Genomic DNA, 24629 nt, shown 5'->3' on the forward strand with positions numbered 1-24629 from the left:
TGTTGTCAAGATCAACATTATGTGCTCACTTTTTTTCACTTCACTGAAGTTCAGTATTAGCTCGGTTGCAAATTTACTGCTATGCACCACACATATTTCTTTATAGATACAGTAGTTTTACTTTAATGTAAAGAATAGTAATACACCTTTGGCAGGCCAGCACGTGGTCTCCAGCAGTAGCAGGGTGATTTTTATTCCTTCACAAACTCAGAAGGAACTTAAATCAACGCACTCCCGCCACCTTGTGTTTTAACTTGGTTACTACAATTTAAGTCACTACTCACAATGCTTGTCAAGTATTTCATAAAATTACAATCACCCATTTTCATATTTTTTGAAAATAGGACATCCATGCAGACGTGCAAGAATATCTAGACCTAGCCTGAAGTTTTTTACTCAAACAAAAATGTGTCCAAATTTGACCTTAAAAGGAATAACTTTGTATCAATACTAATTACAGAACTACAGAAATATTATTTTTAAGAACTTGTGTGAAACTCAAAACTGAAGTCCGTTTACTGTAGTGACCTTACTATGCATTGTGCACAACAATATCAGAGGCTCTTAGTAGATTACAGTGAACTGGAATACAGGAAAACAAATCTTTAAACACTGATCCTCTGAAAAACAAGAGACAGAGGAGGAAAAAAAATAAAGTCATCTGAGATCCAGGGAAATTTAAGATTTACAAAATGTGGCAGTCAGATCTGTTGTCATCATGTTCAAAGAATTTGCAATTGCACCACTGGGAGAATTAAAGGGAGAAATCCAACCTTTTTACAGCAGTGTGGTCAAGAGATTCCTTACAATTTCCAGACAATCAGGAACATAAGTCCCTAAAGGAAGGATGAGGTTTGGATGCTTACACTCAAGCTAGGTCAGTGACATGTTATGAGAAATGGAGGTGCTGTTTTACACAAAGTCTTGTGGGAGTCTAAAACGAACAACCCAGCCATGTTCTTGAAGCTGATACTTTGGCTACTTGGCTGGATCATTTAGCTACTGGCAACTAAATGAATAAGATAGGCCAAATGGCCTCTTGTGTAACGATTTTTTACTGTAAATTCTTTTCAGACAATATGAAGTAGGATGCAGTCCAATCTTTCAGTTTTTATTGCCTGCCCTGTTACACGCACTGTGCCTCTTGTGCCAGTTCCCATTAGAACTGCTTGTAGTAATAAAAAGTGTTTAAAAACAGAGTAGTATACACTCTGTTTTTAAACACTTTCTACGTCCTGGCAAACAGTTGTGAAAGGTGGATTTGTTATACAGCTAATATTGGGCACAAAATGAATTTAATGAGCTGTAAGCCTCATTTGAGCATTAGCAATGAGGCAGATCTTTTTCCTATTCCTTTACATTTCAAAATTAATGGGACTATTGTTTTTACTTTTGATAAAAATATTTGTGAAAAAAAAATTCCAATGTTTGTAATCCATTTAAATTAAGAAGAGAATAAACATAAAATATACAGATGTGTTGCATTACTAAAGGGTCTTGTAGGATGAGGTCATGAATAATTTTAAGTCGAGCTAATGGAATATATCATAGCCATTGGGTGTGTTGTGTTCATCAAAGTTATAAATACATGGAAAGCCTGGCAGCGTACCCTGGGGCCAAGTGACTGTAATTATTTGCAACTCGTAATTCCATAACTGTTCTGAAAAAGTTTCTAATAAAAAAGACACTGATATTTCAACAATCCATGTAAACCGAAAGTCTTGAGCTGAGTTTTAACCTTGCACAATAGCTAAAAAAAATATACACCAAAATGTTACAATCCTCCCTTTAATTTTGTTAAAATGTTTATTTCAATACATTACCCATTATTTTACAAAACAATTTAACCCACTTGCAATTTTGGTAAGCAGCCTTTGAGTTAGTGGAAAAGTCTTCATACAGAAGGTTCCTCTATATAGCATTTCCGTATCAGCCTTGACTGTAGCCAGGAAGGGGCAACTTTTGTCCTTCCTTTGCTTCGAAGAATGTGTAAGAGAGGGTGATTGTTTTCACTCGAGCCATCCTGGGGTCTTCATCAAATTCGGGGTCAATGTAGAAAAATACAGGCATGTCCACCTCCTCATTGGGATTTAACCTCTGCTCCTCAAAGCAAAAGCACTGGGAGAGAACAGAAACATCTTCAGACTTAATGGTCTACATTACAGCCATTGGTTTCTGTAGGTTTGGACTGCTGCATCTCCAAATGCAGTTAGCCTAAACTGTCCTCAAGTAGAATCTTTGTGTTCAGATCAGTTTGGCTCCAGATACAGATTGATCTAGAGTTTGAAGTTGATGCTAAATTAATTAGAAATTGGTGGAAATACTTGGTAAGCCAGACAATCTAATTAACTGCCTCAGTTTAGGGAACAAACTACTATTGTTCTGAAATGCCACAGCCTAAGCAGTTCCATATATTGAACGTTTTCCAAAGAAAACTAACTAGTATTGACTTATGACTAGTTAACTTTCCTAAGAGGTTCATTTCTGTTTCCTTAAATTTAAATAGTACTCCTCAAAACATTTTAGGGCTCTCAATTATTTATTTAAAAATGTTACTTATTAAGAGTGTAACAGTTGTATAAACAGAAGTGGGCATCTTTTTTTCCATAAAAAAGATTTCCTTAATTTTATAATTTTTTCATATTTGGTTAGAAGATGTCAATCAAAATATTACAGTTTATCGTCACCCATTATTTATAAATGTAGTTCTGATTTAGGGGCAACATCCTGAATTTCATCTGTTTCAGATTGGAATTGTACTAGAAATGGTAAGAAGAATTCTGTCAGGTGTACTTAATAAAAATCCCTTTAAACACAACACACGTGTTGACACAGTTCTTACCAGTTCTGTCAACACTGGAAGGCAGCCTTCATGTTTTTACAAATCTGTACCTGGATCTTATTGAAGTACTGGCCAGCTTCAAATGGGACCACATTGTAGGTAGAAATTCCAATGATTGGCTTGTCCGTGGGATTTTTTGCTTTGTAAAATGCCAGTGCAGTTTCTCCAGGCACAAGCTGAAAATAAATAATTCGAGACATTGACCTTACATTTCAGTTTTAAAGGTACAAAACTAAATATGACAACACAACTAAATATGCAGCCACATGTCTAGCCGTTTATGATAATGCAGACTAAATACAAAGCTTTTTTCATTTAGTTAAATGAAAGAAAACAGGAGTAAAGATAAGTAAGGCTAACCAATAGTATTGCTAACAATAAACAGAACTTATAAAATGGTTTAAAAGGGAACTAAAGGTCCAGTTTCTCAGGCCAGTTATTACATCTCGGTAACAAAATAAATTCATTGACGATATAGAAAAAGTTTACAAATTTTGAATTAAGCACAAAATCGTGAACTTTGTGAAAGTACTGTTAGTCGCCATGCGAAACCCTGGTCTCACCACAGGTGAGAGCAAGAGTTCCCACCAACTGAGACGTGAAGCAGTCCCTTCCTGCTCCCTAGTCACTGTAATGACTAATGTAATGAGATGTACAAGCGAATAAGTATAGATTGTGCAGCAGACCTTTCATCACAGAACGTTTCCAGCATGATCAGTATGCAGAGTTAACAAGTAAATTCCATTTATCGGTAAACTGTCTCAAAGTCAAGGGCAATATTTGTATTGGACTAAAAGAGATATATTCACAAGGCTGCTTGTTTACAATGTAATAGGGCCACAACACGTCACCAGAGGTTTACACGTCTCGTTCTGAATCGCACAACATGGCACTGCACATACTTGGAAATTGTCTTTTTTGTGATGTAAAGTGGAGGTTTTACAAGTTAATGTCCGCATTTTTGGTATGAAATACACTCATCAATGCTGATTCTCTCAAACCCCAAAACATAAAAATAGTGTTGCAGTTCCCCTTTAAACTGTCAGTTTCTCCTCCCATAGACAAGAGTTTGCTTCTTCTACTACACCGACCAGGTCTAATTCTTACATAGATCTCTGTTTGTTGAGGGCGGAAGTTCCACTGCAAGCTGGCGTGCACATCTGCATTGAAAGTGACTTTGATGACCCTCTCTCTTACAGGCTTCATTGTGGCAACGTGTTCTGTATCATGACCTGCCACTGCTGTCCCTCCAAGACCTGAAGCCTGCAAAAAAGGTTTGCACTCACTCACATGATCAATACAACCTCATTTCCCCTGTATGCTTTGAAAGGAATGTTGAGAAAGGAGGGAGATGTGACTGACTCAAGCATTTCGTTAAAATGATTTAAGTAATTGTTCCTTCAGAAATATTGCGGTATACAAATTTTTAGATGATCAAGATGAATATAGCTCATATTTGCATAGATATTTATAAATACACCTGTTGTAAACAGTTAAATACATCTTTGATTCATCAAAGTGTAGTGAAATATTGGTCTTGGAGGTCCAGTTAGGCTGCAGGCTTTCAATCCAACTGAGGTCTTAATAAGCTAAATCAGACAGTTACTGGTAACTAATTGAGCAGTCCTACCCAGCTCTGCAGGTGCTACTGCTTTGAAGATACCTAGAAACCTTGCAGATACAGTCAAGACCAGGATTAACAGACCTGATTTAAACTTATTTTTTACAATGGTTTGTGTAACGGCACAGAAATCATTTACAAGGTTTATAAAGATTATAGGAGCCAAATTGTATGCAATTAGACTGCAGCTCAAAAGTACCCAGCTGCAGTTCTTAAAAACATTAATCCTGCATATTTTCTAGGTTTCTTCAAATCATCCATAACTGAAGTCCTTTGAAAAGTGTAAAATTGGTCCAATTACAATAAAATAGCAGCTAAATTAGGTCAGTAAGAGACAAGGAGGAAAGAAAGCCTAGACCTTAAAATCATCATGAACAGGTCTTGTGTACCCATGATATAGCCTATTCGTTTGAATTTATCCAAGTGCACAGGTCTATGATCTTCAATTTCCCATATTTTTTTTTGTTCAATATGGCACATTGTCTGTTGTGCAGAAAATGCTGTTATTTAGACATGACTTATATTGACCAAATAGCTTATTAAACTAATTTCATGACAGAACATCAGCTTACTATTGTAAATTCAATTTACACAACTAATAAGACGCCCAAAATTGGTATGACGATGTTGTACATTCAACTTTAGGGGTCTTTTCTGGCAAGTGCCTTTAATGCTATCAGCAGGTAATTTGCCTCTCCATCATAATCAAAAGAGAACCATGACCATAAGATAATATGTTAGTGGAACAAAGTAATTAATACACAATCTCTTATGAACCATTATTGCAACAATTTGTATCCTATACCAAGACTTTCAAGCCTGTCATAATCTAAGAATGTCTACATGCTGCATGGTCTCAAGTTGGATCAGATATCCTTTGGTATAACTCTCATCCTATAAATCCTTACGCTACAAAGGGGAATACTACAGTTTACTGTATGTGCAGCAATAAACATTTTTAGAGCCAACAATTCCATAAAGTCCTTTAGGAACAAAAATCAGAGGAATGATAAACACAAGAGGCTTACGATGGAAAGATCTAAAAATAGACATCACATTGCATAGTGCAGATGCATGACTCAAACTGCACAATGTTCTCTGCTTGCCTGGCAGTACAGTCTGTAGAGAGGAACTGCAGCATAAGACATGCCAATCATGCCCACTCCAGCTGCTACAATGTAAGTCAGGATGGTCTTGTTTCTTTTCCTCCATTCTTCCTGCTGGTCCTTGGTAAACGGATTTCTATGGGCCTTCATTCCTCGAACCTGGGTTCCAGAGTGCTGGAGGCCTGTTTTCTGAGAAGGGGTGTGGTTTGGAGAGCCATGCTGACACCTTGAAGCCACCTGATTCTGAAAGGTTTTGTGATAAAGGCGACACTTTGACGTTAAAGCTGCCAAGTTCTCTGACCAGCAGAAGGACTTGCGGAAGAGAAGGTGCACAAGCATGTTGAGAGGTTTGTACGCTGCTATCTCTCTCGAGCAGCCCTTGGTCCCAGATTGCCTACCTACAAAACAAAAATCAATAAGGAGAGCCAATACAGCAAACATCTCCAGTTTTTTTTTCTTACTTCCGAATCCAAGTCGAAAATTAAAGTAACAAAATCAACTACATGGCCACCTATCAGTGCTGTTGTCATAGCAAGTGCATATTTTACAACAGGCAGTCATATCCTTTCAGTGAACCAAAATGTGCAAATAAGATAGCCGAGCTGTTAAATTTAGTTAAATTTGGTTAAATTTAACTGCTAGAGATTTTGCTGGGCATCATATCATAAAACCAAAGCTTTACATTTTGTATAGTTTCCCTCAAAGAGTCTTAACACATTGTTCCACTGCCATACACAGTGGGTGGTCAAAATACTAGGAGCCACCCTCCCTGCAAAAACAGAATGCTTTATTGTAATTTTATCTGCAAACGAGATAACTCACACACCTGTACCTGACATGACTGAAGGTGGGGAATACAGCAAAATAGGATACAACATTAGAATCGGCAAGACTAGTGAACTAAGATGCTTCAAAGGAGGTATATGGAAGCTAGATTAATTGATATATTAATAGCAAAGATCATGTAACTGTTAGAAAAGGTAAACACAGCAACAGGTGATCCAATAGCACTAGTAATGGAACTGACCCATTCATATTAAAACAAGACATGAACAGGAAACTTTGCCTACAGTCAAGTAGAGATTCTGAAAACTGATTTTATTCATTACAGGTTCTGACTGTAAGTACTAAGTTTTTGAGGTTTATAAAATTACATTTGGAGAACTTATAAACTTCCAAAATTATCCATTTTATATGGTTCGTTGAGTCCTACTCTCCTTTAAGGGTTTATGAAAGAAAGGTAAGTCAGCATGAAACATTTTCGTAACATAATAAAGGCATACAGCATAATATTACTAATGGTCTCACAAATGGTCTCTGTTATACAGTTGGAGGGATGAATCAAGCTAAAACACCAGTCATTCGGTCATCAAGAACACCCTATTAAAAGATTAGAAAGCCCATAGTAGATGACCAGCTTAATGACCCACACAAACATGGTGACCTTATTTAGATCTAAATAAAGTTGTGTTCCTGTTTGCTAAGACATTTACCATATGGTGCCTCTTGCAGGATTGAAAATAAGTTTAATTGGGGTGCTAACCTATATACAGCAAAGGCCAAGCCTTTTAACAGAACTTTTCTTGCAATCCATATGAATATCAAAAGATAGTTGCTACCTTTCAAACAGGTTAGAACTGTCCCCAAATATTCAGCCTTTCTATTTTTAATAAAAAGTATCACATTAGATGTTTCCTTATTATGCCATCTGATCTAAGAAGATTAGACCGTTTGCTTCAGCACTCTTCATTCCTGAGCTGATTTTCCTACTCAGTTCATACTGAACTCTTTTTAAAAAGCTTAATTAAAACAAGTTCTTTCATTACCCCTTTTTCGATACTCTCTATAAATATGGTTTCTTTCTGCAATGCGTGTTAGGACTGTTGCTCTTTTTAAATTTCAATGGACTGTACATTTTGTCCACTTTTACAATGTCCACAAACTGCACATGAAGTGCATTCTAAAACTACAGTAATAGCTTTTCATACCGAATGCGACAACAAAAAACGAGTTAATTCCGTTAAAATGCAACTAGATTAGTGATCAGGCTGATACGAATCACCCCTGGAGCAAAAATACATTGTAAAAAACATGTATTTCTATTAAAGAGAATCCTTGGTTTTCAATCAATAACGTAAACCAATCGATTCTTCCATTTTCTTTCCTTCGACGTTAATTCAAAGATTCAGTTCACAAACAAATGAGAACAATTCGTTTCTTTTTTTAATAGGTCAAGTAACTCGTATGTCCCAGAAACAGAAACGGCCAAACCAGGTAACAATACTCCTGATGAAATTGACAGCATTACGGGGCCTTACCTCCGATTGTAAAGCCACGAAAGCCAACATTTAATTCAAACCACCATTAATGCCACATTTTCCTGATTAGACACCTAAGTAAAAAACTAACAGCTTAGTTAAGCTCTCAGGGTCAAATCAATCGTTAAAATGACAATCCAGACAATGCAATAAATTGTAATCCATATTTTTATCCACAAAACTCAGCGTAATGGAAACATCCCCAGTTTTCAAAAATGTTAAATTGCATAAACCAAATACTAACCTGAGATACAAGATGTACCTAAATATCATAATATAACAAAGATAGGTTATTCAACAGTGTACAGGGTTTACGGTCCTACACGTTTAACTATTCCTCCTGGCACCAAAACTGGGGAACTATGGTTCCGAAACTCCTAACATAGGGATTGACCTTGTTCAAACTTTTAATGTGAATGGAAACGTAAAGAAATAGTTTCATATAATACTAGATGCCCCAAATATAGCTTTTATGAAGACGTGTATCTAAATCATTATCATATAAAGGAGCTCAATAATAAAATAGCTCGCAAAATACAGTTATTATCTACATGAATTTAACTTTCAATAATGACCAACAACAAAAGCAATTTATCGAGGCGCACACGCTTTTGTAGTTTGATGTTAAGCGCTAGGCAGTATGGGTAAATTAGTCGAAAGCGCTACTTATTAAACCAAAAAGGTAAGAATTTATTTTATCATGCATATATAGCAAGTCATTTCAAAATAACGGAAAGGTTGACTAAAGGTAGCTCAATTGTGTTTTCTTTGCAAACTCTAAGTTGCCAGCATTGCTACTGTATTTTAAAATTCATGGACAGCTTGAAAACTTGTTGAACAGACCGTATCAAACAGTAACATCTGAGACGTTAGTAACACCGTTACTATTGTTTGTAGTCAGTGCTGAAAAGTGAGCTCACATTTATCTTTTGGATATCTAGAAAAACGCTGCGGGTTTTGTCCATCGCGCATCTGAATTGAATTCAAAGTACTGTTAAATGCACAATTGTCGGAGTATTCGGAGGAATTTAATGAGTATCGTTGTTTCGTCCTTTTTCTCGAAACGAACGTAGTAGTTTAAACAGTAGTTTGATTTACTTTACATAAAACAACTATTCTGCTACGAGAACAACTTTAATTATATTAAAGGATGTACATCAGTTATACCGTGCGCATAATTGCCCACACTGTAGAAACGTAATCGAACCTATTTTATCACTTTTGTAAAGATCGCTACAGATGTTAAAATTAGGTGTTAAGTTGTGTAGCTTAAATGAAGAGAAGTTATTACAAAATATTGCAAGTTAACATTAACTGCCTTTTTAGATGACTAAGGGTGTTGAATTTGCTCGTAATTACTGGATACACTTGAAATTGGATGATCTGATTTTCCCTTATGTGCACAATTAATTTGTTGTAATAAACAGACTTTAATATTTTAGTTTTTATAATTCATATTGAGTATTGCTCAAAACAGTTATTTTTATTGATGAATAGTTTCCAGACTTATTTTTCTGTTCAAAATGTTATCAATGTATGAACTTGTTGCTAAACCGCAGTCCTGCACGGCTGTGCAGAAAAGCGTGTTAAGGAGCTCAGTACAGGAACAAGATGTCTTATATGTTATGAACAAAAAGCACCAGTTTCCAGATATGGAAGGTATGCAATATGTTTTCGTATTTCCGCCCGCTACGTTTGTGTATGCGTATCGAACAAGGACAAAGTCACATATAAGAAATATAATAGGCAACAAATAAACACACCTTTCTGTGTATGGGTTTGTGTATCTTATAAAGTAACTTATTTGGAAATAATTGAGTAACTGACCAGCCCTAACGTGGGCTCTGAGGAATGAAGACACAAGAAGAGGTCTGTTACATTATGTACCCCATACACGAATAAAGTAAAGACTCCCTGAAAAAGTGGATGTCTCTATAATTTATACCATTATGCCGTGGCATATGGAATCCAGCAGGTTTTCCACGTCGCTTTAAATCATCAGTAGCTTAAGACTGTTGAGAAGGGATAAATGGGTGCTTTGGTTAAATCTTAATTGGATCAACCATTTCCCTAGGTGTAGAGCCTGGCAGACAAAAGTATTCCACTGTTGATCTGCTAGTGTACCTTGAGAATGGTACTTTGCCTCAGTTCACACTGCTATATAAACAAGGACTAGCATTGCTGGGAGGGTTGATCCCTGTGATTGGACTGGTAGACTGTCCAGGCAGCAAAGTCTTGTGCTCTTTCCTCAGCTTAGAGCTACAGAAACCAAGATAAGCTTTGGCCCAATTATACCTCAGATATTGAACCAGCAATTACTAATAGGTACCCATAGTATTAATAGCTGGAGCCTGCTACTACTAAGTCTGCCGCCATAGATCTTATCTGATCTCAGTTCTCAGACTACCTTTGAGAATTGATCCAGTATTGTACATGTATTGGAAGACGGTCCTTCTTACCCAAGGGGACAGAACATCCACACAGACTTTACTAGGCCAAAGTTGTTGGCTCTGGAATGTAGGTCATAATCTGCCTTATGCTTACAGGAGTCAAGTGCTTCTAAGTAAACCAGTGCACATAGTCTAGTTGCTCCTGCAAGGTTGCTATAATCTGAAGACTGGCCATCCCTTGTTGTTCCCTCCTTCATGGTCTCCCAGAGCCTAGGTCCACCCCATGGTGTATACTGTAGCACTGTGCCAAACATCAGTTAGGCAGACCTCCCAGAGAGATTAGGAAAACAGTGGAGCTATTATCAGCTGGAACTGCATGCCTTTTGTGACTCTCAGGATATATGTGATATTCACTTATTCACCAATCTGGCCAGTGTTTACAATGACTGACATGGACAATTGCTCACTAACTACCATTCAAGGTGGCACACTCTCCCTGGGTGGCTCTGATGAAGGATGTAGCCTTGGACATTGGCTGTACTGGTTCTAGTGCTCCTAGTGACTGTCTATGAATGTGTGTTTTCATCTCCACCACCTGCCCTGCATAGTGTTGGTAAAGCAGTTCTCTGCTGCTCTCAGTCATTTTTCCTCTACTGTCCACCTGGTGGGTCTCTAATCATTTCGCTGTGATGACACCAAAAAAAGAAAGACACACAAAACTGAGAACTCTATTATACCTTGCATGTCTAGACTCTCTTTTCAGGGAGAGGGCTCACTTTTTCTTCCCCTCCAGTACATGGTTCCAAACTCAATCCTTTCTGCCTGTATGAGTAACCATGGTAACTCCATGGTTCAACACTAAGGCCCTGCCAGCCCTCGCCCTGATAAAAAACCTCATCACATCCTGACTCACTCATCCTCCATGTGTAGTGGTCTCCAATTCTCATAGTTCAGTTCCTCTCTTCAATTAATAATTTCTACAGTATAGTTTCAAGTTCTTTTGCCAATTGGGTTAATGGATATTGTAGTTTAAGTATTTTGTTCTGTGGTATACAGTGTGTTGATGCACACAACCGTTGAAGAGCTTTAAGCTTATCCCTGAATTTTGTTGTGGTTTACTATGATTATAGATATGCAACAAGTGAAGTTACTTAAAACATGGATTGCAAGTGTTGTAGCAGGAATGCAGTGTTTAACTTGACATGAGTTTTGTTGTTCAGCGTGATGTGCTAGGTGAAACAGGGACACTTTAGTAAAGTATATAGCTATCATTGCTTTGTAATTTTAGAAAGTTATATTTTGTATTGGTAGCATATACAATTATTATAACATTCTGCATGGTTTAGTATTTCCAATAGTTTGCGTTATAAATTTGAAACAAGAACTGAATTTTGTTTCGTTTGTTTTTGTAGATTAATATCACTGGATGATAGCATTCATATTGTTCATAAACATTCTATCCACATTTATATTTGTGATATTTATAATAGGATATTTATAATAGTGGGGATAAAATGTTAGTGAACCCACTCTGAAGTTATTGTAACTGCGGAAACTGTGTACTATTGACTTTTAATTTTTTCTTATGGCTCAAATATTTTTGAAGTCTGCATACACAGATCTCCATAATACTTCACTTTATATTGATATCTGCTATTAGTTGCTTTACTAGAGGGGATAAATCCTGCAATATTGTAATTTGGTTGCCAGCCAGAAAACCCAAGTAAATTTTGTAGCCCTAGATGACTTTGCAAATCGTCAATGCGTTTAAAGGTCTTAATACTAATACAGTAATATAAATCCTGCAAATCTCACCTTATTCTAAGCCAAACTCAAACCGGTTATAAAAACAAAATAGCTGCAATACTGAATTGATCAAACTTGCCTCTTTTCTTTATGGGAACAAGCAAGCATAGCTTTCTATTCAATGGCGCTGAGGCAGTTGTTGCACAACAGCAACCTTATAACAGAGGTAAATACTTTCTTCCAATAAATCTTATATCATAAGCCTTAGCACAAAACAACTCAATGCAATCATTTAGGAATTTATTTTCATGACGATTCTTTATTACCCAAAAAAGCCATTCAAAGCTTAAATAAAGAGTAGACAAGTGTTGTGTGAAATAAAATACAGATATTAACCTGTCTGATTGCACAGACCACATTTGGTTATGTGCTGTATCATTCTTATTTTTGTATTATTTTGTGTTTTCCATTGATTCTTCTTTTTAGAAAGCTAGTTTCAAATCAGAACTACATAAAACTCTGTATCTGTAATCCAGTTCTTGTATTCAGCAGGCGCATGGTGGTACATGTTGTTTTGAAGTAAATGTGTAAGGGTTTGATACTTTAACAGAAACATGTTTCAGGGTCAGACTAGCAGGCTAGAGAAAGAATGAACCTGATGCTGTGTGGGATTGGAATAGAGGAGCCTATCATAATGGGGCCTAAGGCCAGATGGACATTTAATATGTTTTTTCCCCTTAATCCTCCAGTTTAACAATGCACAGAAATCAAATTGTAGTGTTAGTTCTGTGTCAGACGTTGAGACGTTAAGGTGCTACGGGAAGCAAGACAAACAGGGAGCCTTCGGCAGGAGAGGTGAAGCAGACCATGTGACGGGAGGGTATCAGGAAAGATTAAATAGAAAGGTAGGCTAGTCCCTGTCACTGTCTGGGAGGATTTTTGTCTCTTCGATACTGAGACCGTCCTGATTTGAACCATCTTCTCTACAACTGGGTGACTTCAGTGCCTTTTTAGTACTTCAGTTTTTGCCTCTTGATTTGAAATGTCATTGCTTCCACAGTCAGATGAGGCAGAGCCTGAGCGGTTTGATGGGTTGTCTTTGCTGTATTGGTATGTTGGCTTCTTTAAATTAACTTTGTGAAAATAAAAAGCAAAAATTAAGGCTGTAGTTATACTATAAGACTGTTGCACTGCTTTTAAGCAATTTGTAGTATTTTTGATTCTCCTGAGATAGATTTATTTTCTGTGGGGATGTATGGTATTTCAAGCCACAAAGGAAAACCATTATGAGCTTATTGATTTTGCATGAGATTGTCATGTTTCTGTGTGCAGAATAGGAAAAATAAATTGTGATGTGAAAATGTGCTACTTTCTCATTATTATATTTTCTTTTTCCAGCTTGCTACTTAATTTTTCAGAAAAAAGACAACCTATTAAATAAGGATGTTAGCTCATAGTTTTCATTATATGAATTGGCACTCTTGAACTTTCCTCAACCTCCGGCACAAAGATACCATGATAAGCATTCGTTTTAATTTCATCTACTGTACGTACTGTATGCTCTTGTTTTGAGTTTCATGCTCTAGTCTTTATGAACAAATCGTAAATCCTTGCTTACCAGCGTGATGTCATCCAGAATCAGGGAAGTTTGCAGATATTTACAATCGTTTCATTAATAGAAATGGAGCAGCTGGCATCCCAGCGTGTGTCTGTCTATGTTCACAGTGTTTCCTGTTGGGGTGTGTAGAAGGTAAGGCAGATTATATGGTATTAAAGGATCAGTTTAATGCCCTGTTTCTTGTGGTGCTTTGCTTATAACTACTCTATATCATATATTGTTTGAGGTTAATTGCAGTGATTTATTTGAGTATTCAAATTTTGTCTGTTAGCAGATAGACTTCAAAAAGGAAAGGCAGTTGGGAACATAAGTAGCCGTAATTTTGATTTTATTTTTTGCAGTACCTTTTGCCATGTGAACATAAAGAAACTTAATGAATCTTTGGATGCTCTGAAAGTATATGTTATCTGCCTTCAAATATTCATTGCTTACAATAAGAATGCATGTTTTATTAATTAAATTGTCTTTGTGTAAGTTGAATGCTTAGTAGATATGGATAGATATGCTTGCCTACCCCATTGGTATTTTGATAATTGTTTGATAGGTCAGCCTCCACCAGTTACTTTTACTGGGAAAAGTGCAGTTACACATACAGCAGGTCAGATCATACCTTCCCTTATATTTCTGTTAGTCATCAAGATATACCACAGATTTTATAGATCACTTGGGCTTTGCTACCCAGTGACAGTTGTCTTTTGCATCCATCCTAAACAAGCTCCAAAAATATTCAAATCAAGCTTCATAAACAAGCAGTTTCATCCAAAAGAATTATAGCTTGGTATTTGTCCCAAATCGGAAATGATGCCCAATCAGTGCCCAAGCATCCCTACAAGTATGGCAAACCTGATCTGACCTTGCCAGTAGAAAAAGTCTATGAACTCTGAATTGGAGATTCTGGCCTGATGGGACCCTAAGTCCTAATGCCTGTTAATATTTGTGTTCAACAATGAAAAACTTTTAAAGTTCTCTTTCTGTCAAACAATAAATTCCTACAGTACATGTGCATGTTTTATGTTTTACATGAAAATAAAAATTCAGGCAAAAAAGGTATACCTACATTCCCTGTTGTGATTATATAAGAAAATTAAAGGAACAGGAAATATTTTTCATACTATATATGTACAAAACACATATATATATATATGTTCATGTATGACATGACATTTTTGGGAAAATAAATGTATTTATTTGTTAAATTTTCTTGGTCTGGTTTCTATAGCGTTATGTAATTGTTGAAGATTTGGTTAGGAGAAAACTCGATAGTATGATCCCATTATCAAACACAGAGTAATTTAAAACCCATTCTGACATTTTATTGTGTGGTTTTGAAATGTGTTTTAGTTGCATGCAATTTCAGTGAGTTTCTGTTTTGTTTTTTACATCTTACTTAGCCTAAAGCTTAAATTATACAGAATAAAGAAGCCATTTTTTAAGAGTGTATTCAGATGAAGGAAGACTTGATTTTTTGACCACTTAAAAAATAAGAAAATTATTTATTTAACAAGCTCAAAAATAAATAACTGTCTCATTGATGTTATATCATTAATTGCTCATAGAGCACAATATTACATGGAGCAAGTCTACCCTTTGTCTTAATACATCTTGAATTCTCTCAGATTTTTGCACCCATACATCTTTTGAACAACAGAATAGTTTTATTGTATACTCATCTGATTTGGAATTGAGAATTGTTTTAAAGCTTTGTTCTGCACTGGAGTTTTTGAAAGGGATGTCCTCTGGATGTGTTATTACGCTTCTTTTTAAGGGAACATGCAATAAGAAAAAAGGACTGGTCATGAAAAGTAAAACCTCTAAAGAGTAATGTGTACATAAAAAGAAGCTGGTTATAACCCTTTCACAAACTCTGTCTCTGTACTCCATATTCAAAAAAGTATTTTTAACACACATTAGTCTGACCTTTATGCCAATAAAATTAAAAAGAGGTAAGATATACTGGGGTTAAGTTTCTAGATTCATCTCTAGTTTTAGGGCATAGATTTAAGAAACAAGCTTAATTAAACAGGCTTCAACAAAATTCTATATCTGGTCTTCATCTCGTATCATGTACTAATGTTTTGGAAGGTGTTTTCACTAGGTTCGTATTCTGAGGTGGCATTTCTAGTAGTCAAATGAACGAATATATCTGTTCTTTAGTGTAGTTTATAGCATGATGTGTTGTTTACTGTTTGAGTGCTAAAGATATCTTGTAAACGGATTGCCTTGGGAATGTGTCATTTGCAGCAAGTCATTAAAATATATATCTCAGACTACAAAATTAGCTGTATTTAAGGTTTATATGATAGTGTTAACCTGTGTTTTAAAACAGAACTTTGCCTACCATCTACTATAATTTTATAACTTATGCTTGTTTTAGAGAGATGGAGGTTATGATAATGAGCTTGGGTGGTATGGGCTACTTAAAATATATTGTCCTTCAGCATGTTGAGTGGGCAACAGTACTAACTGTGGTGTAGAAATCAAATCTTTTTAATATGCCTTGAGGATTCCGGGATTTAGGACTCCTGTTAGAATTACTTAACCTTATTGTAAAGTGTACTGTAGATTTAGAGTAGCATTCAGAAGAGCTAAGCTGAGGCTTGGGAGAAAGGGATATTTAACAGGTTTGCACATCCAACTGCTGTTAATAGCATTTTGATATTGGAGAGACAAATGAGGTCTTAGTTAAGTCCATTACATGTACAAGAAACAACTAAAAGCTGTGCATTCCTAGAAACAAGAAGGTAAACAAGAAGGTTCGTTGATGCATATACTCTACTGTTGTATCAGAATTAAAGGTTACAGTGCCTTGCGAAAGTATTCGGCCCCCTTGAACTTTTCAACCTTTTGCCACATTTCAGGCTTCAAACATAAAGATATAAATTTTTTATTTTATGTGAAGAATCACCAACAAGTGGGACACAATTGTGAAGTGGAACGAAATCTATTGGATTTTTGAAACTTTTTTAACTAATAAAAAAATGAAAAGTGGGGCGTGCAAAATTATTCGGCCCCCTTGCGTTAATACTTTGTAGAGCCACCTTTTGCTGCGATTACAGCTGCAAGTCGCTTGGGGTATGTCTCTATCAGTTTTGCACATCGAGAGACTGAAATTCTTGCCCATTCTTCCTTGCAAAACAGCTCGAGCTCAGTGAGGTTGGATGGAGAGCGTTTGTGAACAGCAGTTTTCAGCTCTTTCCACAGATTCTCGATTGGATTCAGGTCTGGACTTTGACTTGGCCATTCAAACACCTGGATACGTTTATTTGTGAAGCATTCCTTTGTAGATTTTGCTGTATGTTTGGGATCATTGTCTTGTTGGAAGATAAATCTCCGTCCCAGTTTCAGGTCTTTTGCAGACTCCAACAGGTTTTCATCCAGAATGGTCCTGTATTTTGCTGCATCCATCTTCCCCTCAATTTTAACCATCTTCCCTGTCCCTGCTGAAGAAAAGCAGGCCCAAACCATGATGCTGCCACCACCATGTTTGACAGTGGGGATGGTGTGTTGAGGGTGATGAGCTGTGTTGCTTTTACACCAAACATATCGTTTTGCATTGTGGCCAAAAAGTTCGATTTTGGTTTCATCTGACCAGAGCACCTTCTTCCACATGTTTGGGGTGTCTCCCAGGTGGCTTGTGGCAAACTTTAGACGAGACTTTTTATGGATATCTTTGAGAAATGGCTTTCTTCTTGCCACCCTACCATAAAGGCCAGATTTGTGCAGTGTAAGACTGCTTGTTGTCCTATGGACAGACTCTCCCACCTCAGCTGTAGTTCTCTGCAGTTCATCCAGAGTGATCATGGGCCTCTTGGCTGCATCTCTGATCAGTCTTCTCCTTGTCTGAGCTGAAAGTTTAGAGGGACGGCCAGGTCTTGGTAGATTTGCAGTGGTCTGATACTCCTTCCATTTCAAGATGATCGCTTGCACAGTGCTCCTTGGGATGTTTGAAGCTTGGGAAATCTTTTTGTATCCAAATCCGGCTTTAAACTTCTCCACAACAGTATTACGGACCTGCCTGGTGTGTTCCTTGGTCTTCATGATGCTCTCTGCGCTTTCAACAGAACCTTGAGACTATCACAGAGCAGGTGCATTTATACAGAGACTTGATTACACACAGGTGGATTCTATTTATCACCATCAGTCATTTAGGACAACATTGGATCATTCAGAGATCCTCGCTGAACTTCTGGAGTGACTTTGCTGCACTGAAAGTAAAGGGGCCGAATAATTTTGCACGCCCCACTTTTCATTTTTTTATTAGTTAAAAAAGTTTCAAAAATCCAATAGATTTCGTTCCACTTCACAATTGTGTCCCACTTGTTGGTGATTCTTCACATAAAATAAAAAATTTATATCTTTATGTTTGAAGCCTGAAATGTGGCAAAAGGTTGAAAAGTTCAAGGGGGCCGAATACTTTCGCAAGGCACTGTATATCCCAGGGGCATTCCTAGTGCTGTATATAGTGCTTCCCTTCAAACACAATTCTTTACCTACACACTTACAGATTATTTAGTTTTCTTGATGAGAGAAAAAAACTTCACGATGCAGTCTTAATGAAAAGTTTGTGAGGTGTAATTTGACAAAGATTTCATAGATCTGTATGATGTGTATAAAATCTGAATCGTGGGAGATTTGAATGATTTTAATGACTGTATCTATAGTGACCTTTATAGTTTAATAGATCTTTTAATACCTTCTACTGCCTATATCTCAATAGCTGTTTTTATTATTGTAATTCTATGTGTTTATTACATGTTATTTACTGGTTAAGTTCAAGTAGAATATGTGAAAGTGTACATTTACGGTATCTTGTGTAAGTGGGAATGTTTCTGATCATTTATCTTTTCTGTGTGGTTTGAATAATTTATTATTTGCTTCCAAGCAGTGTACCAGAAAATATTAGTGTGACATTTGCTGGAGGAATAAAAGCTTTGAGCCTGGTTAGGAAAAGCAGTTTTCCAAGTGTTCTCCGAGGTTACTTATGGTGGAGATCAATTTGTGTTTGACTGTTTCAAAGGGACCTTAAAAGTAATGTCAGTTAAATAACAGACGTGATTAAATACGAAATGTCCATAGTATTTAGGATAAACAGCAGGTACTAGGGTTCTCGGAACGTGTTTCATGTTCTGTACTCATGTAACCTTTGTGCTTGAAACCTTAATAAACAGTGATCAGTTACATAAAGAAAATTGGAACATACTCCTGAGTCTGTTTAAACTTTGTTGAAAGTATTACTACTTTGTAAAGATATCCTGAGTATAAAGTTAGGATTATAAAGTGGTAACATCACTAATTGTGACAGACACCAATTCACAAATTAAAGAAAGAGTATGAATACATATAACTCCATTGTTTAGAATATTAAATGGTTTTTCAAGTGAGTTAATTAAGTTTAAATTTACATTTTGTTTAACTGATCTATGAAAGAAGTGATAAACCTCAAGTTACTAGTTGCACTGTGAAAAAACTCAGTGTGTTGTTTGGTGTCCCTGAGTCCTAGAAATCGTTAATGTCCTGTAGTCTATGTCCTAGTTCAATGCAGAGCTTTTGTCTCATATTTCTCACTGTCTGTTGGGAGGATTAAACACAACAGAGATCAGACACCTATCTAGACTATCGGGATTTACTGCAACATGGCTTTTTTATAAATTGCACTCCCACTTTTGCAATAATAAAAGACTCTTTAGAAAAAACATCATACAGAATAACCCAGTTTCTTCCACATAACGCTGGGCAATTCAGATCTTTCATCTAAAAATGTATAGCGTTACATCAAAGACAAAAAGCCTCTACCTCCAGCATTAACTAAGGAAAACAAATCAACAAAATAAAAATAGAAATCACATTTTTATATGAAACATAAAGCGATATGTAACTCTATCTTACAGTGTAGAGCATTTTTAAGTGTTTTTTTAACACAACTGCTGTTTACAGACAAACTGTTTCATATTATATTAAAAATATAATGGGTGGGTAGTATTAGAAGCTAATTTTTATTAAGTTTTAAATGACTTATAAATAGTGGATAAATATCTCACTATTTATTTCCAAGCCAAGAGTATCCTATGAACAGTTTAACAGTTTAAGTTTTTAAGTGAGAGTTCTAGTCTTGTCAAAATCTAAAGACTGTGCCCTTCAGAAAACAAATGAGAAGTACTGATGCAGAGCACAGCATCATGAGTGATTCCATAGCACACACAAATCAACGCAAGCAACTTCCTAAGTCAATGCACTAAATTTACCACCTATCAGTACTCAGTAGTAAGCCTAATAGTAAGCTTTTTGACAGTTTCTTGAGGTCTGATGAGTAAACCGTTTCCAAAGTACATAGACTGGTAAAATAGCAAAAGTGCTATTGAAAAACCGTCGAGCATAATGGGGATTCTATTATGGTGAGGGCTTGTTTAATTTATTCACGAAATTGAATCTTTTGCAAGATTAATGGAAACTTAAATATTGCAGTAAGTGCTGGGACTTATTTCATGCAACAAATTCATACATTACAGCCCATTGGGAGACAAATTAAAAGTGATGGACATCAGAATCTTTGCTTCCAGCTGAAGTAAAAAGAAAACTTTTCACAGCACCGTTGCTTGACTTCAGCATATACTGTATTGAATTAAGAATTAGACTTAGTTTACAACAATTTGGTGTTTAAATATGTTTTTCAATTATTTTTTCAAGAAAGAATCCCTTAATTGATTTGTGAGAATTATGCTGTACCTTACTTGTCTTTTCTGTACATACAGTAAAAAACATTTATAGAGTAATGGGAATGTCCCTTCAAGGTATACTTTTAAAACAAAATTGCTAAATGTTTAGAATATTTAAATGTGGAAAGGTAAGCCAATGAACAAAGTAAAGTCAGAAAATTATTCTGGAGAAACTGAAATGTTGGAGTGTGAAAAAAACTTGCAAAACCATGTCTTTTTGATTTTTGATTTAGGACAATAATGGGTCCACATGGAATAAACCGTGCAGTGCAGCGCATCGAGTTTTCAGATTGTAAGAAAGGGTTAGGTGAGTTTCCTGACGTGACCCATGAGCTTTTGTGCTCTTAATACTATTGTCCTTTGTGCTTCCTTTTGTTTTCTAATGCCTCCTCTCACACAGGTGTTAAAGTCATCGGAGGATATAAGGAGATAACAGGCGAAGAATATGGCATATATATCAAAAGGATTCTTCCAGGTGGTGTGGCTGCTCTGGATGGTATGTATTGTTGAAAGAAAAATGAAAGCACAAACCTCTTCAATCAGAGGTCCAGATGTTTTTAAACAGTCACAGCTGTATTTGTCAATCTGACTGTCTATTTAGAGCCTTCAATCTGTCACATTACAATGTTCATGACAGTCTGTTTGTTTTTGCAGGAAGACTTAAGCCAGGTGACCTTATTTTGGACGTCAATAATATGAGTTTGGGAGGCGTAACCAATGAAAGGTTTTTATATATTTTTTCTACTTATTGTTCTTACTTCATCTACTAATTTTAGAATCCATCAGAAGTATAATTAGAAATTACAATGACCCCAAAATGTCTTCTTCGCAGTCCCTTTTTTTGCATTAGTAATTTGTTTGCAAAAGAAATGCTGATTTAAATAACTTTGATAGCATTTTTGATTTTGCATTTAGGGTGGTCTTTGCAGTACTTCAATTTGGGTCACCACTTCTCCAAAAACCAATACAATCAAGTCTGGGTTTTCACTTCTAACTTGCTGCAGCACAGTATCAAACCCAAATGTTTAATGAAGGAAATAAAACACATACTTGTGTTTCACCCCGCAGGGCAGTCGACATCCTGCGCACAGCTTCGGCATCCAACCACATGTCCCTCTTGATCGCAAGGGATGATGAATCTCGGTAAGGAAGTGCTACCACATTTATTTTAAAAATCCCTTGAAAGAAATATTTCAAATGAGACCATGAATTTAGAATGGGAACTCTAAAATAATCTTGCCTCATCAGCGAAATTCTAATTCAAGTAGGACAATTTCATTGTTTCATCTTTCACAATCCTGACTCTGATACCCTTTTGAACTGTTCCTGTGATGGAGCCATTGTGTCTTGTACCGGAGTAAAAATCTGTGGTGTTTGACTGCAGAAGCGGTGGCCTTTTGCACACTACTGTTGTTTTTTGGATGATCTGTAGATGAAGTGCAATTGGATGCTTGGATCAGAAGAAAAAAACATCTTGAATGCAAATTTTTTTAAGGTTCAAGCCAGGCAGTTTTCCCCCAGACTAGAAGTGATTACTTTTAACATCACAATATTGCCAATAACAGTAGCTGGACAACATTTAAACTCTGTTCTACTGTAGTTCAGTTACAAAACTGAATTTAGATTAACAAAACAGTCGCAAATGCTTTCAGTTGAAAATATTCCTTCATATTCCATTTTTTAGTCTTCTTTGAGCACTTCAATGTGGCTAAAAATATTCCAAAAGATCTGTTCTGTTGTTTTCTTAATTTTGTCCATCGTGCTTCAGGGCTAAACGCTTGGTTGGTAGGCGCATGTCTTTAACGAGTGCTATCCTTAAATTACCAGCTAATCTTTTTCTAAGTCTGATAAGTGATTAAGGTCTTGATTTTGTCTGATAGTGCTAAAAATGGATAATAATATTAATACAAGTGATTGATCTGGACATGTGATTATAGCACTTTGCTCTTCCCCTTTTCACTTGTCAAATAATAGTTAATGCAGTTTTTGTTCTACATAAATATTATGTCGTGTGCTCCTGGACCCAGTCTAGTGCTCTTCATGCCCACATATCAAGCTCTCAGTCATTACATTTTCTCAAGTGACACAATGTACCTACCTGTGCTCAGAGTCCTATGAGGCTGCAAATTGTATAATCTTTTTTTAAATAGCTGAAGAGATTTTAGCATAGCACAAAATTTAAATGGCTGGTACAATTTCCAAATTGCACTGTTAAAAAACATAAAACACTTAAGCTTCTGAATGTAACAGAATACAAATTACAGACCATTTGTTCTCAGTGAGTTAGTACACTAGATGTTTTATAATTGTCTGTTTAGAGATTTTAAAGTATTTAGAGTTTTTATGCTACACTGACAGAATGTTAATTTCAATGAAATCCTGTTATCTACTTCCAGTTATGGTTCCAAACTGGCAGTAAGTCAAACTTCTCTGGCCAAAAAAGAAAACCCATATTTCCCCACAAAAATATTATGTTATATAAGTGTTTCTTAAAATTGTGACACACTTTCAATCTAAATGTAGAGGGGCTAAGATTTTGTTATCTTTAACAAGACTTGTATATAATGCCATTATCCTGTATTATTAATTACTGCACAATGCAAAGAAAGGTTTAACCTGCTGTAGGACATATATTTCATGACGTATATATAGAAATTTACCTTATACAGTACTTCTAGCTGTATTCTATTTTTATCTTTAAAAAAACTTCTATTTGTGGAGTGAATTCAGAAACAGGGATTACATTTTTTCAATAAAGATGTGACCCAGCCAAGGGAAAAAATAGTTAAGTACAAGTTGTATTATTTGCGTTTGTCATTGGTACAAGTTTTTTATTTGCCACTCTTCTGAACCAGAATGTTTTTCAGTTGAACTCTTAAACTTGACTATAATAACAGAAAGCTGTGCAGTTAACAGGACTTATAGGTCAACTGCTGACACTATAATTCTATATTTAGCCGAGATGTCAAATGTGCACAATTGTGTCTGACCGACATAAACTGAAATGACACACTGCAGTCCCCTGTGCATTTCAATAGAAAAAAACTAGCTGGCTTACTTTTGAGGCGGCTGCTTTTATGGGGAATACACATTGACATTTTCAGGGCACAGGTCTATTAACAACTTACCTATAGGGAAGTATATTTTCCTTAGAGGAAAAAGCAAAACTTTCCTTCTCATCCCTAAAAAAGAGCATTCCACTTTGGAATGTTATCTGTGTTATCCATAGCATTCCAGAATTTTCAGTAGAATGTTCAGGACTGGACCTCATATTCAGTACCATAATCTTACAATTCTGAATTAATTTACAAATGATATACTATTATAATCACAATTTTACAAAGAACAATACTATTAAAAGAAAACATGTTGATAGATGAATTCAGATTTAAACTAAATGACATTTAACGTTCTTATGTGTTTTATAATCTGTACATACTGTATGCTTTAGTTTTTTCCGTACATAAAATAGTTATAACTGTACAGAAAATGTAATTTTTGTCATACAATTTTGAACAGTCTTAGGGAGCCATTAAACTAATTATTTTATCCTGGTCTATTGTTTTGAAAGAATGTTCTTTTTGAATGGAATTGAAGGAGCAGAAATCTTTTTTCTTATGTTGTGGTATCTCAGTCTGTATTTCTGAAGACTGAAACTTAGGTATAGTTACCAGTGTAATCTAATTATTTTTAATCTGTTTTTCCAGGACTAGCAAAGGAGTGATGTTTAATGGGATGTCCTTGTTTGGTTGTCACTAATAATTACTTTTGAATTTAGTGTTGATTTTCATCATTGTGTAAAATAAATATTTAGAAAAGTATGGATATTAGCATCAAGTTAGTATATTGCTTAATTTAGCCAATTTTATTCACATACAAGCAGATATTGTCTTGTGCATAGATGATGTTGAAAAAGGCCACAAGACCTTTCACATCTGAATTCTGACAAAACTGAAATTGTGCTATTGGCACTCCGCAGATGTGTCAGTGGTCTTAAAATGTGTTGATAGTCTTAGAGCAAGGCTCCTGGTGCCATATTTGATGCATTTGAAGCCAATGTTCTCAATGTGATGAGGTTGACATTTTTCATTTTCATATCATTTCTGACATTACTCTCACAGTCTGATGCAGAAAAGTTAATACATGTCTTTGTCCTTTCCAGGCCTGGTTATTGTAATGCACTGTTGGCTTGTGGATCCAAACACGTTCTTAACAAGTAGCTTCATGTTGAGAACTCAGCTGCTCAGATCTTAACTAGATAAAAAATGGATGAGC

The 24629-nt window shown here is 35.9% G+C and overlaps 2 protein-coding genes across 7 annotated transcripts in view; one reads left to right on the plus strand and one right to left on the minus strand.

Annotated features, from left to right (window-relative positions):
• Positions 1 to 1772: 1772 nt before the first annotated feature.
• cox11 (cytochrome c oxidase assembly homolog 11 (yeast)) lies at positions 1773 to 8228 on the minus strand. The gene is made up of 5 exons (XM_015356653.2): positions 8132 to 8228; positions 5570 to 5967; positions 3950 to 4105; positions 2893 to 3018; positions 1773 to 2118 (listed from the first exon to the last, which is right to left on the minus strand). The coding sequence occupies exons 2-5, from the start codon at positions 5906 to 5908 to the stop codon at positions 1930 to 1932; spliced, it is 810 nt and encodes a 269-aa protein (XP_015212139.1). The 5' UTR covers positions 5909 to 5967; positions 8132 to 8228; the 3' UTR covers positions 1773 to 1929.
• A 92-nt stretch (positions 8229 to 8320) lies between these two features.
• The window catches only part of stxbp4 (syntaxin binding protein 4), a 91512-nt gene continuing 75203 nt past the window's right edge, over positions 8321 to 24629 (plus strand). For all 6 annotated transcript variants that reach the window (XR_011190480.1, XR_011190479.1, XM_015356650.2 and 3 more), the window contains exons 1-5: positions 8321 to 8569; positions 20588 to 20661; positions 20755 to 20850; positions 21009 to 21078; positions 21423 to 21497. Coding sequence is in view for 4 of the 6 variants with exons in the window: in XM_015356650.2 (XP_015212136.2) it covers positions 20595 to 20661; positions 20755 to 20850; positions 21009 to 21078; positions 21423 to 21497 (308 nt within the window). In the remaining 2 variants the exon portion in view is untranslated. The remainder of the gene's footprint in view (positions 8570 to 20587; positions 20662 to 20754; positions 20851 to 21008; positions 21079 to 21422; positions 21498 to 24629) is intronic.

This window comes from Lepisosteus oculatus, chromosome 9 (genome assembly GCF_040954835.1).
Source record: "Lepisosteus oculatus isolate fLepOcu1 chromosome 9, fLepOcu1.hap2, whole genome shotgun sequence".
In the NCBI taxonomy this organism is placed as follows: Eukaryota; Metazoa; Chordata; class Actinopteri; order Semionotiformes; family Lepisosteidae; genus Lepisosteus; species Lepisosteus oculatus.